The sequence below is a fragment of the Labeo rohita genome, chromosome 17 (assembly GCF_022985175.1).
Source record: "Labeo rohita strain BAU-BD-2019 chromosome 17, IGBB_LRoh.1.0, whole genome shotgun sequence".
NCBI lineage: Eukaryota > Metazoa > Chordata > Actinopteri > Cypriniformes > Cyprinidae > Labeo > Labeo rohita.
In genome coordinates, this window is record NC_066885.1 from 21,300,492 (window position 1) to 21,319,011 (window position 18,520).

The window sequence follows — 18,520 nt, forward strand, 5'->3', positions numbered from 1 at the left end:
TTTCATCTGTGATCTTGCCTATCATGTATGATGCTTCAGAAGAGGACCTCATGAACACAATCGAGAGGGAGTTTGGTTAGCAAACAAGATGTATAAGAAAGATTATTGATAAATCACTACAAAGTATTATGGATCATTTTTATATCAATCGTGGATGTTTTGGCATTATTCTAATAAAAAAATGAACGGAGTAAAAAAAGGCTACTTTGCTTTTGACATTTTTTAGAGAATAATATTCTGTAAAGCAGCCTCTCTGAGAGAAAAACATATGGAGTGGATAATTTAGTTCCATTTCCTGACCACACTTCCAAAATCCTCCACCCATCTAAGACAGGAATGCACATCAGCAGTTTTTGTGGCTCCATGGAGGCCCCTTAACTGCCCTAAAGAACCCTGATGTATGTTCACCAGATTGAATAGCCTCAAAAGTGCTGAATACAATTTCATTTGAGGCACACAATGAAAATCATGCAGATACTGTTATGCATTTTCCTTTGGAAAAAAATCTCAATTTTAAAAAAAGTGGTTTTGTGGTCAATGGACACAATTCAGAAGGATGGAGACGAATCTGTAATAAGACATCCTGTAGTCTCCATTCATTTATTTAAGTGAATACTAGAATTGTCCCTATGTTTAAAAATATTCAATGTCCTTCTTGTGTTAAGTGATAAGGAAATCACCCAAAAGAACAAAGGTAAACACTTACACAAAATGGAAAAGCAGGTCAGTTTTTTAGGCTGTTTTGTCCTGTCAGTATTTAAAAATATGTATATTATACAACCAGGCCTATCACAGTAGAGATTAAATAGGAACATGACGCGTTCGGGATAAAGAAAAAACACATTAAGCTATTAACCACACGGTGTCGCGGTTGCTCCACTATTGGTCAGTCGATTGAAGGCTCATGTTTGAGAAAAGTCGGTCAGTAAGGCAGGAGGCGGGGCACTGTTCTGAAAGCTGATTGGTCGCGCCTCCCATAACCACAGTTTGTCTTGTAATCTGATTGGCCCTGAACGCAGTAGTCGAGTGCGCCACTGCATATTTTCCATTTAAAAACTCAACAGTGGTCTGAGCAATAATTATAAACATCCGGTCCTAATCTCTGAGGGAACATTAATATTTTCTGGAAAGCACACGACTTATTTCCGGCCTGTGGTAAGCAAAAACGTACAAGACATTTTGTTTTGTTTTAGTAATTTCACAATGTCCTTTCCAAAACTAACAGGCCCACACTCCAGGTTGTTTTTCCCACATTGTGACTACATGTGTTTGGCAAATAAATAGCTTTTCGTCAGGACACGTAAAATACGTAACTTACGAATATACATATTGATACATTGTGATCTTTTAAAACATGTCAAATGAAATTTCGGTAACACTTTACTTAAGGTTCATTAGTTAACATTAGTTAACAACTTCAACTTGAACTAAGAATGAACCCTGGTGAAAAAAACAGCATATGCTGGTTGCTATGTTTTGATGCTGGGATGCTGGTTAGGTATGTTTTGGTGCTGGTTTAAGCTGGTTCTTTGCTGGTCTATGCTGGTCCTTGACCAGCAACATGACTAGCATAAACCAGCAAAGGACCATCTTAAACCAGCAAAGAACCAGCATAAACCAGCACCAAAACATACCTAACCAGCATCCCAGCATCAAAACATAGCAACCAGCATATGCTGTTTTTTTCACCAGGGAACAATACTTCTACAGCGTTATGTAAATGTCAGCATTTACTAATGCATTATTAAAATCTAAATTTGTGTTTGTCAGCATTAGTTAAAGCACTGTGAATTAACATGAACTAACAATGTATTTATAACTGTATTTTCATTAACTAACTTTAACGAAGATTAATAAAAACTGTAATAAATGTATTGTTCATTGTTTATTCATGTTAGTTACTGTAAAGTGTTACCAGAATTTCTTAGTAACTTTATATGTCTTTGTAATAAAGGAGTGATCTGTTATTCATTCAAGGGAGATTCTTTTAAATCAATTTGAAAGTAATTTTGTACTTGTTTACTGACTTAAGGGTTGCTGGCAGTGAACAAAATTACTTGTGTTGACTTGCTGCTGAGATGTGGATTAGTGATGCATGAGACAAAAGATCTAGTACATGGACCTCACGAATCTGACAGGAAGTGGATGCGTCATGGGTGTGTCAGCAACGTGTGAGTGGAAGTACAGTTACCGCCAAGAGCAGCGAGAAGCAGAACTGAAGTACAGCCAGAACACCCCATCCCGAAACCACATAGGAGTTGCTAAATTTTTCTTTTGCCACAGATTTTTGCTTTTTACATTTTCCAACTGAGCTCCTTAGTGCTTAAGAAAATGACAAAAACACACTTGATATTCATAGTTTAATAAAAAAGGGTATTAAATAAAAGTATTATATGATAATCACAGTGTAGATAATTATCCACATGTACATTTTTACATATTTTTCCTTTTTCTAATTTTGTGTAGTTTAGCATACATTTCCACTAGATATGTACATATAAATGTATACAAAAAAGAAGAAAAAGGAAGGAATTTTAAGACAAACATAGTACAAAGACTTTGGCAAAAGAGTGCATCAATCTTTTACACAATAGTAAACAAAATGTTCCATTGCAGAGTGCGAAATATGTGCAGCAAAGAAGACAGGAGTCCAGTGCATAATCACGTTTTTGCCCATGAGTTGCCCTCATAAAGTGAGTCCCTGCAAAACATCAGTGAGAGTTCAGAGTTAAGTCAGTTCGAGGCTGGCAGCAACATGCTGACCGGTAGTGCTGTGCCAGTGGGCAAGGTCTTGGCTGCGGTGATCTTGTTGAGGTTCCGCACCTCCGTTTGCCAGGATGGGATCTTCTTCGTGGTCATGTGTCGCCGTGCGTGCTTGGTGAGGTGGTCGCTGCGCATAAACCGCCGGTCGCACACCGGACAGACAAACTTCTTCTCGCCCGTGTGTGTTCGCCGATGCCGGGAGAGCTCATCGGAGCGAGCGAATTTCTTATCGCATCCTTCCCAGTTGCAGCTAAAAGGTTTCTCTCCTGGAAGACAAAAGACTTGTTAGATGACCTACTTCGACCTAGACATTACATAGACCTATATATACAGAACTTGATTTACCTGTGTGGGTTCTGAGATGCGCCTTCAGGTGAGAACTTTTGAAATAGGTCTTCCGACAGCCTGGGAAATTGCAGACGTAGTTGCGCCTGCGGGAGAAGTCGACCTGCGTGGCGGTGCTTTGTCCCGAGGGCACGTACACAGGTGCGGGAGCTAGAGGCAGGAGCTTGGTGTTGCCTAGCGTCATAACAGTCTGTTGGCACTGTGGAGCCGAAGACACGGGTGACTGCGGCATCACGAACATCACCGTCCCCTGAGGCACAGGAGAGCCCATCAGGAGCGGCTGTGGTAAGATAGACTTCACCCCAGGGCTGGGCTTCTGAATAAATGTGGCTGAGATGACTCCAGGTTGGGCCACTGGGAACATCTGGCATATGATTGGCGGACTTGAGGTTGGAGGTGGCGACTGAGGAGATGATGATGTAATGGAGGGCTTATCTGATTTAGAAGGAAGCCTGAGGCTGCTGTTTTGGCACGTGCCTCCTGTAGGGGTGTCGGTCTCGGGTTGGCGGGACAAGGCGGGTGATGAAGCAACTTTCTCAGTCTTTTGTGGGTGGATTGCTTGTGGAATGTTCTGATATAAGGAGCTGTCGGCTGTGTGGCGTATTACGCTGGTTGCCATGGCTCTGCAAGGTGGGGGTGTGGTCTTTTCTGTGGGGTGTCCAGGAGAGAGCATCTGAGGGATGGAGGCCATGGTAGGGCATGCAGATCTCGGACTGGGGAGGCTGGGACAGGGCCGGGCCAACGGGGAGGGGGAGGCTGGCACTGATGTGGTGGTGGTGGTGTCGGTAAAGCTGGGGCTGTGGGGTGGGGTCATGCACTGCAAGGAGAGTAGACGATCAGAGTTAAGATGTGCGCAATATATTGGTACCATATCATTAACAGAATAGGTTAGGAGAGAATTTTTAAAAATATTTATCTGTATTAATATTGGATTTATATAGACCAATATTGCATTTAATTTAATTGTGCACACAATTAATTAATTTTTAAATTATTTAAACATTTGTATATATATTTTGCCGCCATCTAATGCTCACGTAAAGTTATCATCTTTAAAAACACTAATAATTTAATATCACTGTTAAATGTAATCTTGGTTTTTAGGGATGCACCAATATTAAAATGGCTAATAATGGTAAGCTGATTTTTAATATATGTTATGGCAGATAACGATAAATAGCCGATATTAAATATGTAAAATTAAGTAAATTATAAATAAAACACTAAAAAATATATTTAACTTAAAAGTTAAGCTTTAAAAAGAGTAATACAGATGTAATCTTTAGCAAATCTCAAAATTAATATAAATTTTTAATACTGTACATTATAAAGTGATGTCTAAATTCACATAAATTTGGTTTGAGTATTTTATCTTTTATTTACTTTTTTTATTTTTAATGTATAGAAATTCAGTTATTTATTAGTTACCCTCCATAATATGAAAATAATTATCGGCTTATCGGTATCGGACAACTGATAAATAGCCGATATGAAATTTGTAAAATTAAATACATTTAAAAAAACACTAAAATCAAACTTAAAGTTACATGAATTCTAAGCATTGTAACGTACAGTATGGAAAAAATATTAATTTTGAGGTTTGCATAATTAATTTTGCCTGCTAATTTTCTGTTTATACTGACATACTTTTGCTGTTATTTTAACTTTAAATTACAATAATAAATAAATTTGAACTTTAACGCAAATGTAATCTTTAGAAAATCTCAAAATTAATATACATTTTTAATACTGTACATTATAATGTTGTGATGTCTAAATTCACATAAATGTGATTTTAGTATTTTATCTTTCATTTATTTTTTTACTAAAATAATGATCAGCTTATTGGTATCGGACAACCGATAAATAGCCGATATTACATTTGTAAAATTAAGTAAAATAATAAATAAAATGCTAAAAAACTAAAATGAAACTTACATTTACATGAATCATAAACAATGTACAGTAAGATTTTTTTATTACTTTAATATATATATATATATATATATATATAATATTTAATTGTGCATGCTAATTTTGTTTATTTGCGTTACTTTGCTGTCATTTAATTTTGACTTAAAAGTTAAGCTTTAAAAACAATTGCGTAACACAAATGTAATATCAACTATTTATTGGTTATCTACTATAACATGAAAATAATTATCGGTTTAACGCTATAGTACATTTGAATGCTGACGCATCCCTAAAAATCAAGCTCTTCTGCAAACAACTATATCTCCTTGTGGAATTTTCTTGTGGATGACTGGCTTCACTTTCCAGTAATATCATAGCTGTACTATTTTGTCTGTTCATCTCTCAGCATCATTTCGGCACAGGTGATTTGTGTAATCACAGTGAAGGAGCCTGTGCTGAAGTTCAGTTTGCAGTTGTAGCTTATCTCAAGACTGCCACCTGTCCAGGCTGTCATAAAACCCTCCCAAAGTTTTCAGCAAACAAATCATTTTGTGATAAGAGCTTTGTGCTGCACCACGCGGCGCCAAAGGACTGTGAGGTTCCCCCGAGTGAATGTTGACAAATTAAACAGAGCTGGAAGTGTATATATTTTACTTTCTAGCACATCATTCCAAGTAAAAAATAAAAAGACTCACCAGTGAAGAGAGCGACACAAAGTCCTTCGGGGTCTCTGGCGGTTCGGGGTGCAAGAGAGAATCGCAGGAATCTGATGCTGGCGTGAGAGGGCGAGGTTTGAAGGCATTGGGTTTTGGACTCATCTGACTCCAGAAGCTCATGTAGACCAGCGCTTCAGCAGCCTCGAGATCATTGTATTCCAGAACACTACATGACGAGTGCTCACTGTGCTTTTTCCCTTCCAGAAAATCCTCACAGACCTCCATCCGAGCTCCCTGAGAAGAACCAACAAAACTAATGTAACGTAATGCGTTACAGGCAAAGTCAGCCCTCTGGTTGTTTTGACGCACACAGCTCAGCTGCTGGTTGGATCTGAATGAGTCTTTCTCTGTCTTTATCTATTCATGGATCCAGAAGCAGTATGACAGTTTAACAGAGGAGCCCTTTTTAACACAGCCCATCTGGAGGGACCCTCTATCACTAGACGCAAGTCACCTCCCACTGCCAAATAAAGCCAAAACAATGACGAACTCACAAGCTGGCCATGTGAAACGGCTGTGAGCAAAACTTGAAACCCCCTGACAGACACGGGAACTGCTCGGCAGTGCCGGAGGCCAGAAAACTTTGACTGACAGCTAGCCCCTCCCATCCGCTGTTTTTTGGAAAAATAACGCCAATAGCCAGCAGCATCCATGTGTGTTTTTTTTACAACAGGGTTAACAAGGTGCTGTACACTTGAATGACTTCAGTCTGCATATAGTGAGCAGTGTGGTCATCTCAACCAGCCTCAGTGCTTTACATAATGCACTGATGGGATATCCAGTGAGATCCAAATGACAGCTTCTCATTTTTCTAATTTTAAATGAGAATCTCAGAGGTTTGGACGCCGCTGAATCACAAATGTTTAATTAACATTACACCAGAATTCCACTTGCTGATGTCATAAATTAACATAAAGCAGACTAAGCAGAAAACGCAATTAAAGTAAAAGATATACACTGACAAGTATACTCATGAAAATATAAAGGCAAGACAAAAAAAAGTTACACAATGATTACTTGCTCGCTCGAGGGTTAAATGAGGATAACATGAATAACGGTGCCCACTGAAACGGAATGTTTGTATACTACAAAAGAGCCTTGTTTATTATCACAGGGCAAGTCAACTCTAAGACGTAGGTGGTGATAAATCCATGTTTTCAGAACTTTCCAATGTTTAGATACATTGTAACATTTCGTGATGCTGAGATAAATAATTACAATGTAACATTAAGTGAGAGTTGACGTCATGCGTTTCAGTTCGATAATGAGTTAAGCACAATTAGAATAACCCGCCAGTGTCAGTGAATTATAAGCAGCTCACTTAAAAATAATAAAATAACGTATATGACATAATACAAATATTGTATAATTAAATATTCCGATCTTACCCCACATAATTCCTCCATGTTTGAAAACTGACGTGTTGACATCTGCTCAAAACGTATGAAAAATAACTAAATGAAAAGTAGAGCAGAACAAAGACACGGAGCTGCTCCGCCCGTTCAGTGACGCGACTCACACCGGAATTCAGTTCGCCTTTACCAGCAGCTGAGTAAAACAAGCCCCAGAAAAAAGAAAAACAAAATTCACAACAGTCTGGCGGGTGGCAACACGCCACCAATGAAAAACAAATGTGTGTGAGACCTTGACCAATGGTGTGAAGGCCGACGCGTGATCAGTGCGTGATAGACGAGCGATTGGAGGAGCAGGGGTGCGTGGCTGCCGGTGGGCGTGTGGAGGGAGTCAACAGTGTCAGTGTAAACTCGCTGAACTGAGAGTCCGGAACTGGGCGAAAGGTCGCAGCCTTTAGGAGCCGGAGAATAGTGAAACATGACTGTGTGTGTCTGGTCAGCTTAAACATGTAAGGATAACACACACAGTACGAGGAGCCGAGTTAGTATAGCAGACACGAAGAAGCCATAACACGAACGCATTTTTGCAGACAACCAGTCGAATGACTTAATGACGTTAAATTAATAGGTTCAATAATGAGCAATGCTTATGGGTCGATGACGAATAAGGACGAGTGGATTAATGGTTTAACCATCAAGGAAGAAGAATTAAAATACTTTGAATACACTAAGTAATAATAATAATACTTTTTTTCCAGACATATAGCTGTCAATTTTAATAAGGATGATATATTTCACACCAATGCATTTTTAGGTTTCTCTGAAAAGCTATTTTTAACTTGTTTACTTTTTGACACATACCACAGAGCCTAAAGGCTGGTCATCTTTTAAGGCCTTCAACAAAAATAGTTTCCTTTTAGTATTTTAATGTCCTTTACTATCTCCAGTTTGCTTTTTAATGTATTTTTGAGCCACTTAATCATTTTCAAATACATAATGTACTCTTATAAAATTGCACACAAGTGTGAAAGTGAATTTCCATGGATTTTCCAAATGCTTATCATGACTGAACATAAACATAAATAAATAAATAAAAACATATAATGTTTTTGTAGAGATTGTCTTTGCAAAAAAAAAAAAAAAAAAAAATTATATTTGAAATGTAATAATTTAAAGTATTATTAATGCAATTTTATCAATTTCCAGGCCTGGAAATTATAGTTGATGCAGCATACATGTTTCTTGTTGCAATGTAATACACTACCAGTCAAAAGATTTTGTATATATATATATATATTATTATTATTATTATAATTATTTTATTTTATTTTTTTTTAAAGAATTCTCTTCTGCTTATCAGGCCTGCATTTATTTGATCCAAAGTACAGCAAAAACAGTCAAATTTTTATTTTTTTAATTCATTAATTAATTTTTTTTACTATTTAAAGTAACTGTTTTTTTATTTAAATACATTTTAAAATTTAATTTATTCCTGTGATTAAAGCTACATTTTTAGCATCATCACTTATTATTATCAATATTTAAAATGGCTGAGTACATTTTTTCAGGATTCTATGATTAATAGAAAGATCTAAAGATTTATCTTAAAAAAAGCTTTTATAACATTATATACCATTCAAAAGCTTGGAATCAGTATATATATATATTTTATTTTCTTTTTTCAACAAAATTATAGGAATTAATACTTGTGTTTATACAAGGATGCTTTAAATTGATCAAAAGTGATGATAAACAAAAGATAAATGCTGTTCTGAACTTTCTTTTCATCAAAGAAACCTAAAAAAAATTCTGCTCAGCTGTTTTCATAATAATAATAATTGTTTTTTGAGCAGCAAATCAGAATATTAGAATGATTTTACTCCAGAACAGATTATGTGACTGGAGTAATGATGCTAAAAAAATCAGCATTTAAATTACAGGAATACAATAAATTTTAAAATATATTCGCACAGTTGTTTTAAATAGTAAAAAAAAAATACTGTTTTGCTGTACTTAGAATCAAATAAATGTAAGCTTGGTGAGCAGAAGAGACGAAAACATTACAAATCTTACTGTTCAAAAAAAGTTTGACTGGTAGTGTAGATTGTGTTCAAATCACAACACTTTAGGCCCAGGACAGTTTGAATGTTTACAATCTATATAGTTTACTTAATATGCCATGAAACACAAAAAAAGTAATAACTCTTATGATACTGTGCTAGTACAATATAAACCATCTTACCTCAATCTCTGGTCTGAATTGAACCCAGTTAAGGGCTTTAAGATAATAGTTCTTGTAGTTGTGAGGTGAATGTAACCATCTCTGTTTATAAAAATGTGTTGAAAATCCTTCTGTCTTGCCTGGATTTAGAAGTATTTTAGTCACACCCTCTCTGTGAGGATGGGGTGACAGTAACTCATTCGTCTGCATTCAGAAGCAGTGACATTTAAGCAAGTCGATGTTAAACCAAGTCGTCCTGGCAAATGTCAGGATGTTCTGATCACAGCCCCTGCAGTGATAGACGATGCTGTAAAAGTGCTGTAGATGAGGTTGTTCTTTGAAAGGTAAAATCTGTTCAGGGAATGTCTTTTTCAGTCCCTGCTATGAATGCACACTGATACTGAGAGACTGAGCATGAACGCTGTCTGACTTCCAAGTATTTTATCTCAACCATTTATCGGTCATGTCTGTTGCAGGGGAATAATTTGAAAATGTACATTATGGATGAGTCTTTGAAGAGAATTTTCCTGAAATGGGAGATATGAATGGAAACATAGGTTATAATGATTTCTGCACCCCTGAATTGCATTATTAAAGTTATGTGTTCAAATACAGAACCAGCATGAAGGTGATTGGAGACTAATCTCAGAACATTTGAACTTTTATGAAGGAAGTTTAATGAATAAGTTGTTTATCACGGTAATATACAAGTTGACTCTAATAAAATAGATAATGTTAGCATGTATAAAAAAGGAAATTTTCATTCAGATGAGGAAAAGGAAACCAAAATGTATAACGTTTAATTAATAATATAAATATAAAATATATACTGCCATTCAGAATTTTGGGATCAGCAAGATTTTTAATGCTTTTTAAAGAAAACTTTTTTGCTCATCAGGGCTTTGTTTATTGGATTAAAGACACAGAAAAAAACAGTAATATTATTGCAATTTAAAACAGTGTTTTTTTTATTGGAATATACTTTAAAATAGAATGTATTCCTGTGATGCAAAACTGAATTTTTTTAGCATCATTACTCCAGTCTTCAGTATCACATGATCCTTCAGAAATCATTCTGTTATGCTGATTTATTATCAGTGTTGGAAACAGTTGTGCTACCTTATTATTAATTTAATTTAATTTAATTTAATTTGAACCTGTGATACTTTTTCCCGGATTCTTTGATGAAAATAAAAGATATATAAGCATTTATTTAAAATAGAAATAATAAAGAAATATATAAATATATAAACAAATAAACAATATGTTGTTCAAATTTTGGGGTCAGTGAGTTTTTTTTTTAAAGAAATTAATATTTTTATTCAGAAAGGATGTGTTATATTGATAAGTAGTGATAGTAAATACTTATATTGTTGGAAAAGAGTTCTATGCTGTTTTTTTTTAGCTTTATTCATCAGAGAATCCTGAAAAAAAGTATCACAACAATTTCCAACAAGTCAGCATATTAGAATGATTTCTGAAGGGTCATGTGACACTGAAGACTAGAGTAATGGCTGAAGAAAATTCAGCTTTGCATCACAGAAATAAATTCTAAAATATATTTTAAAATATATTAAAACATATTATATAATATATATTCCACAATATTACTTTTTTCTGTATTTCTAAAATAATGAATGGAACTTTGAGCATGACTTATTTAAAAAAAACATTAAAAATCTTACTGATCCCAAGCTTTTGAATGGCAGTTCTGTATACTGTTTAGCATTATCATTAATTTATTGAAATGCTTATTACAATTATTTTAAAAAATCAATATAGTGTGTGAAATATAGAAGCCACAGCAGTTCAAGAAAAAATATTTATTGTTTATTTTAATAATTCCAATTTAGTTTATTTGGCTAAAACATGTGATAGGACAAAAACAGGTGTTATGGCAGGTATATAGATGGATAGATAGATACAGGGGTTGGACAATGAAACTGAAACACTGGCCAATATAATGTTGGAGGTTTCATGGCTATATTTATGCAGCCTGGTGGCCAGTCTTTACTGATCGCACATTCCACCAATAAGAGCAGAGTGTGAAGGTTGACTATGTGCACCCAATAGCTCAAACATTGTACCCTGAAGGTGGTGCCGTGTATCAGGATGATAATGCACCAATACACACAGCAAGACTGGTGACAAGAGTGATTTGATGAACATGAAAGTAAAGTTAAACATCTCCCATGGCCTGCACAGTCACCAGATCTGAATATTACTGAGCCACTTTGGGGTGTTTTGGAGGAGCGAGTCAGGAAATGTTTTCATACACCAACATCACATAGTGACCTGGCCACTGTTCTGCGAAAGGAATGGCTCAAAATCCTTCTGGCTACTGTGCAGGACTTGTATTTGTCATTCCCAAGATGAAATAATGCTGTATTGGCTGCAAAAGGAGGCCAAACACCATACTAATTGTGGTCTAAACCCAGGTGTTTCAGTTTCACTGTCCAACCCCTGTAGATAGATAGATAGATAGATAGATAGATTGTAGGGGTGTAACGGTACACAGATGTCACAGTTTGGTATGTACCTCGGTTCAGGGGTCACGGTTCGATACGCTTTCGGTACAACAGGAAAAAAAAAACAAATCTACTATGCTAAGTTTCTTTTCATTTATTTTAAACAGACTGTAGTACAAATTACAATTTTTTTCCACCTAGATGTGAAAATACTAAATATTATATAAAATTGTAATGTTATAATAATATATAATCTGCAGTACATATATACATACAAGGAATAAATACTTGAAATTTGAAATATATTTGATTTAGTTAACAGATATACAAGGAAAAACAGTACAACACATAACGTAGCCTATATATGCTGAGTTTCAGTTCATTTTTGTGACAGAAAGATAACTCAGATGGCAGAAATCGACATCCTATTTGTTTTCTTTATTTTACAAAAGACCATTTATAGTGATGCATTATTAACAAGACAATAAATGACAGTGTTTTAAGTTAATTTTGCTGCTATAAGGAAACAAATTAAGTAATTGCGCCGGCGCGCATAAACACAAAACATAAGTTCCAGGCTTCCAGCATTGCTAATTTGACAGCGCAGTTCCATTACCCTTCAAGCTGCGCAAATTTAAATTGCGAATTGAAAATACACCTAATGGAAACACGTCAATTTTGCAAAAACTCCCATATATCGCAAAAAAGTTTTTACGCTCGCGTGAGGTGGTTTTTGAGGCAATTCGAGAAAGGAATATTTCGCAAAACTGCAATGGAAACAGCTTTTTCACATTTACAGGTCACATGGCACATGTAAAAAGTCATATGATCATTCTTCAATGTACTATAAACTCAAAGAAACACTTAATGCGTAGCCGTTCTCAAGTATAAGGGGCTTTCCATGATATTAATGCTTAGACTGTGTACGCTGCACGCATCTGGGGCGTGTAACGGCTCCGACGCGGTCACCGGAGCTGATATGTTTATACCAGCACCGCTGCACACATTTCTGAAGCGGTTCTCCACGTTGCTTCTGTAAAGATACAGACATACGCCTCTTTCGATTAAATAAAGCCAAAGTCCGTCCAAATCCCACCGAAATCCGTTGCTATAAATTATCGTGAGAGGAGCAAATTACGTTTTAGTCGCAAAACATCGGTTAATGGAACCGTCATTTTGCAATTACATTTTTTTCGACATTTATAAAATATTGCCAAACTTTTGCGCAAATCTGTAATGGAAACGCACCTAATGTTGATAAAAAAGTATTGCGAAATGACAACGTTCCATTGTGCGTTATGCGACTAAAACGTAATTTGTTCCTCTCGCGATAAGTCATGGCAACAGATTTTGGTGGCGGATTTTTGGCTTTATTTAATTGAAAGAGGTGTATGCGTGTATCTTTACAGAAGCAGCGCAGAGAGCCACTTCAGAAACGTGTGCGGCGCTGCTGGTATTATCAGGGAAAGCCCCTTATACTTGAGAACGGCTACGTATAAAGTGTTTCTTGGAGTTTATAGTTTTTATGTGCCATGTGACCTGTAAATGCGAAAAAGCCGTTTCTATTGCAGTTTTGCAAAATATTCCTTTTTCGAATTGCCTGAAAAAACATGTCATGCGAGGGTAAAAACACTTTTGTGATATATGGGAGATTTTGAGAAATTGACACGTTTCCAGTAGGTGTATTTTCAATTCGTAATTTAAATTTGCGCATCTTGAAGGGTAATGGAAATGCAGCTGCTGTCTAGTGGGCTTTGTTTTCAAGTGCGCAACTCCTGACATTCGCTGTTGGCGGTTATAAAACAGTGTTGCATTACTGAGGGCGCCCCCTTCTGGATTGAGGGTAAATTGCCTGTTTTTGTTGTAAGGCCTCATGCACCGAACCGAGATGTCCGTACCGTGACGGTTTGGTACGAATATATGTATCGTTACACCCCTAATAGATAGATAGATAGATAGATAGATATTGCATCAATGATTCTGTGATTGTGTTACTTTCCTGTTTAATACTGTGAAGCTGCTTGATTTCATAAAGCGTTATGAAAGTAAGGGTAAAAAAATCCTCCTTAACTGCCATCTAGCATGTAAGGCCACATGTCAGTTTGTCCGCTGGTGTGCCCTTATGAAAGCAGCATGTTCAGTGGCAGCAGAACGGCCGAGTGCATCACGTAAGCTCAGGCGGTCTGTGCTGTAGCGATGCTCGTGTTCTGCCAACAGCAGTACGCGAGCGGCGTGTGGGAAGTGTAGGAGTTATGTTAGGAGCGAGAGGCATGTTTGTGATATAAGTGGGCCAGACTGAGAGAGGAAGGAACGAAACTAGAGGAAAGGTTATGCTATTCGCATCACCCCTTTCCCACCCCATCCCAAAGCTCCCAGCACCCGACACCAGTTCTCACATAACGGCTTCAGTCCAGAGAAGAGCGTGGGTCAGTTATTTTAAGAGGTGTTAAAAATACTACTGTGCTTGTGGTGTTGTTGTATTATGTGCACAATTTGGTCTCATATTTGTGAAACTTTCAGTATGGCGTAATGCTTTTACTATATTTTTTCTGTGCTGCATACTATACTACTTTCGTATTTCTCTTATTTAGATCTGAAGATAAGAAGAGGTTCCTAGACCCTATCAGCTGTCATTGAAAGGTATTGGCTGCATGTTTGTCTGTTTGTGTTGTGTGTCTGTGTGTGTCTGTGTGTGTATGTGTGTGTGTGTGTGTGTTTTGGCAGCACTTATAGGCAATTCAGATGTGCGTAGATCTCAACAACAGGCTGATCAACAGAAACTCATTGCTTGCTTCACTACAGTGGGTGTGTATCTGGGTGAAAGGGCAACGTTTGGAACAGAGCGTCAGTTTTGTTTTAAAACAGATCCTGTTCTGTGGTATGTGAGGTGCAGAGTGGCACATTTGTCAGTCATCTGGTCTACCGTGTGTAGAGACTTATATGTGACCTGTAGATAGTAACAATGACAAAGCAAGATTACATTGAGTGCTATATAATGGAAAATATTTCAGTTGTGTAAGTAATGGTAGCATTACTGTTCTTTTTGTTAAGAATAAAGAAGTTTCTATTATATATTTTCCAAAATGGATGAATAATATTTAATAAAATAAGAAAAAATATTACATAAAAATATTATATAAAGTTTTGTCCAAACCACATGTCTTATGTATTTATTTTATTTTATTTTATTTTATTTTATTTTATTTTATTTTATTTTATTTTATTTTATTTCAGGTGATTTTGTAGGTTTTCAGGGGAGACATATGATTAAAACCCATTAGTGTATTTGTTTTTATTCTATATTTTCCAAAATGAATTAATAATATTTAATAAAATAAGGAAAAAATAAATACAAATATTATATTATATAAAAAATACTGTCCATTTTCCAAACCACTTATCTTATGTAGATATGTTTTGTTTTATTTTATTTTATTTTTAGTTTTATTTATTACAGCTGATTTCTTATTTTATTTTATTTTAATTTATTACAGCTGATTAAAAAATACTGACCATTTTTTCAAACCACTTATTTTATTTTATTTTATTTTATACAGAAAAATATTTCTATTGTGTAAGCAATGGTAGCATTTCTGATCTTTTTGTTAAAAATAAAACAATTTTATTATATATTTTCCAAAATTGATGGATGATATTTAATAAAATAAGTTATATATTTTTTTAAAAAAATATTATATTATATTAAAATACTGTCAATATTCCAAACTACTTGTCTTATGTATTTTATTTTATTTTATTACAGCTGATTTTTATTTTATTTTAATTTATTACAGCTGATTTTTAAAACAAACACTGCCCATTTTCCAAACCACTGGTCTTATGTAGATGTTTATTTTATTTTATTTTATTTTATTTTATTTTATTATAGCTGATTTAAAAAAAAATATACTGTCCATTTTCCAAACCACTTGGCTGATGTTTATTTTATTTTATTTTATTTTATAAGAAAATATTTTAGTTGTGTAAGTAATGGTAGCATTTCTGTTCTTTTTGTTAAGAATAAAATATTTTTATTATATATTTTCCAAAATCAATAAATAATATTTAATAAAATAAGAAAAATATTATATAAAAATAATATATTTTATAAAAAATACTGTCCATTTTCCAAACTACTTATTTAATTAAATTTATTTTTTTTATTATTATTACAGCTGATTTTCATAGGTTTTTTATCATATTATATTAAAAATTTCTGTCTATTTTCCATACCACTTGTCTTATGCTTTTTATTTTATTTTATTTTATTTTATTTTAATTTAATACCCTCAAATTAAAGCTCAGGGTGTGCACTTTAAGCCCATATTCATTATATAACTGTAACTTGAATATATTTTGATCAGCAGCTAAAATAATAAAAATGGTGCCTGTGTCCAAATATATATGGACCTGACTGTATGTACCCATGAGCATAATTCATTGGTGTCCTGATGAATCAGACAAACCAGCCAGTGGCCAAATTAATTCTCATTCACAGCCATACAGACTATACAGATCATCTGATGCATGGTTCATCACTGTACTTTCCGGTATTTCCATATGTCAGTTATGAAAAATTTGTTTAAATGAAAATTTAAAATGATTTTTATCTTCAGAAAGCCTAAACATTTGGTATTATTTGTGTTCTCAGTAGATTTCTCGGTGGTGGAGGTGTTTAAAAACACCATTGTCTTAAATGTATCACCGACTACTCATTACATATGTTTATGATTTGTTATGTGAGCTCTAAATCATAAAGACCTGCAGTGTCATTGTGTGCGGAAGTTATACAAATGACACTTAACACTGTCATAAAAAGTCAATATAAACTATAAAGACATATGTAACCAAAAAAGATGGGCTAAGTCAGTCTAAATCAGTAAACAATCTTCTGCAATTCCACATTAAAATAACTTGTAGAATGTACCTTTAATCACATTCTTAGTACCAAATCATTTTTGTCTGTTTAGCTGAATCAGATTACAAAGAAAAATGTAGATATGCCTGAGCTTGTCACAGATGTTCCACAGACTTACCTCAAACAATTCACAGTTTGCAAAGTGGTGTACCTTTATACTTCTATGCAAATGTGACCAAATTTGCATTTAGAAGTTTGTGATTGTGATTTTGAACACACAAAGTAAATGAAGCTATGAATATTAAGCATTTTGGGCTTTGAGTCAGGATTTGAATCTGTACACTTACGCATAAGTCTAAAAATATACATATACGTTTGAACCAAAAGGTGTACTATTACATACAAATGTACACAAAAATAGTATAGTTCCCCAAGTTTGTTTTTATGCTTTAAACAAGTATGATCAGTCTCAAGACCAATTTATGCATATTTAAAAAAACAGTAGCAGACAGTAGCAAACAAACTCCACCTCCATTAAAAAAAAAAAAAAAAACCAACTCACAAAACCATAAACAACAGGTGGAAAAGAATGACACCTGCAGGAAAAAGTTTTGTTTTGACTGCATTAATTCATCGCTGTGACAGCTTGTGTTGTTTTAGATTAAAGTATAAATGAGTAAGTGTTACTCTGTTAATGCCACAAACAGAGTTACAGAGTTTACAAAAATTTACAGATAATTTACTCACCCTCTTGTCATCCAAGATGTTCATGTCTTTCTTTCTTCAGTCGTAAAGAAATTATGTTTTTTGAGGAAAACATTAAAGGATTTCTCTCCATGTAATGGACTTCTATGGTGCCCTCAAATTTGACCTTCCAAAATACAGTTTGAATGCGGCTTCAAAGGGCTCTAAATGATCCCAGCTGAGGAAGGAGGGTCTTATCTAGCAAAGCGATCTGTTATTTTCCAAAAAAAAAAACAATTTATATACTTTTTAACCTCAAACGCTCGCCTTGTTTAGCTATAAACTTTGTTTTTTTCCAGTCATGACAGTTAGGGTACGTCTAAAAACTCCCATCTCATTTTCTCCTCCAACTTCAAAACCGTCCTACATCACAGTTTTACCATTTTGTAAAGGGTTTTTGATCTTTGCATGTTCACTTAACTGGAAACACTGGGTCGGTACTTCTGCAGTGATGTAAGGCAGTTTTAAAGTTGCTGAGGAAAAATTAGATGGGAGTTTTCAGACGTACCCTAACTGTCGTGACCAGAAAAAGAGTTCACAGAGAGATTTACACATTTTCTGAAAGCTTTCCACTGATGTATAGTTTGCTATGATAGAACAATATTTGGCCGAGATACAACTGTTTGAAAATCTGGAATCTGAGGGTGCAAAAAAATCAAAATATTGAAAATCACCTTTAAAGTTGTCCAAATAAAGTTCTTAACAATGCATACTACTAATAGAAAACAATAGAAAACACTGCTGCAAATATACCCCAGCGACTTAAGACTGGTTTTGTGGTCCAGGGTCTTATATAAAAGATGTATTTTCTTAATGATCACTAATATTAAGTGATCGTAGTACGATAAGTAAATTAGCCAATTTTGTTTAAAAGAAGGATTGCAGAAATGAGTACACCCTAGATTTAATTCAGCAAATGTATAATATTCGAGTACTTAGTATGTCCTCCAGAACTTTTAAGTATACTGCTCTGACACTTCTTGGTAGGACTGCATGATAAATCGCATCTGATTGTGAGGCGCGTTTAGTCAGTAAAGCCCGTACTTTGATTAGTAGTAAATCTCCATCACGTGCGTTCAGCTGGAGCCGCAATTAATACACAAAACTGTAAATCACTGACAAGCTACGCAAAATCGCGC

General features: G+C 35.0%; 1 protein-coding gene across 2 annotated transcripts; it reads right to left on the bottom strand.

Annotated features, from left to right (window-relative positions):
• Nucleotides 1-2,346: 2,346 nt before the first annotated feature.
• Nucleotides 2,347-9,536, bottom strand: klf11b (Kruppel-like factor 11b). Of its 2 annotated transcripts, none has more exons than XM_051133756.1 (4): nucleotides 9,333-9,536; nucleotides 5,718-5,972; nucleotides 3,109-3,925; nucleotides 2,347-3,029 (listed from the first exon to the last, which is right to left on the bottom strand). In XM_051133756.1, the coding sequence occupies exons 1-4, from the start codon at nucleotides 9,519-9,521 to the stop codon at nucleotides 2,734-2,736; spliced, it is 1,557 nt and encodes a 518-aa protein (XP_050989713.1). In that variant the 5' UTR covers nucleotides 9,522-9,536; the 3' UTR covers nucleotides 2,347-2,733. The 2 variants fall into 2 exon arrangements, with proteins under 2 accessions (XP_050989713.1, XP_050989714.1); XM_051133757.1 differs by lacking the exon at nucleotides 9,333-9,536 and adding an exon at nucleotides 7,127-7,315.
• Nucleotides 9,537-18,520: the final 8,984 nt, after the last annotated feature.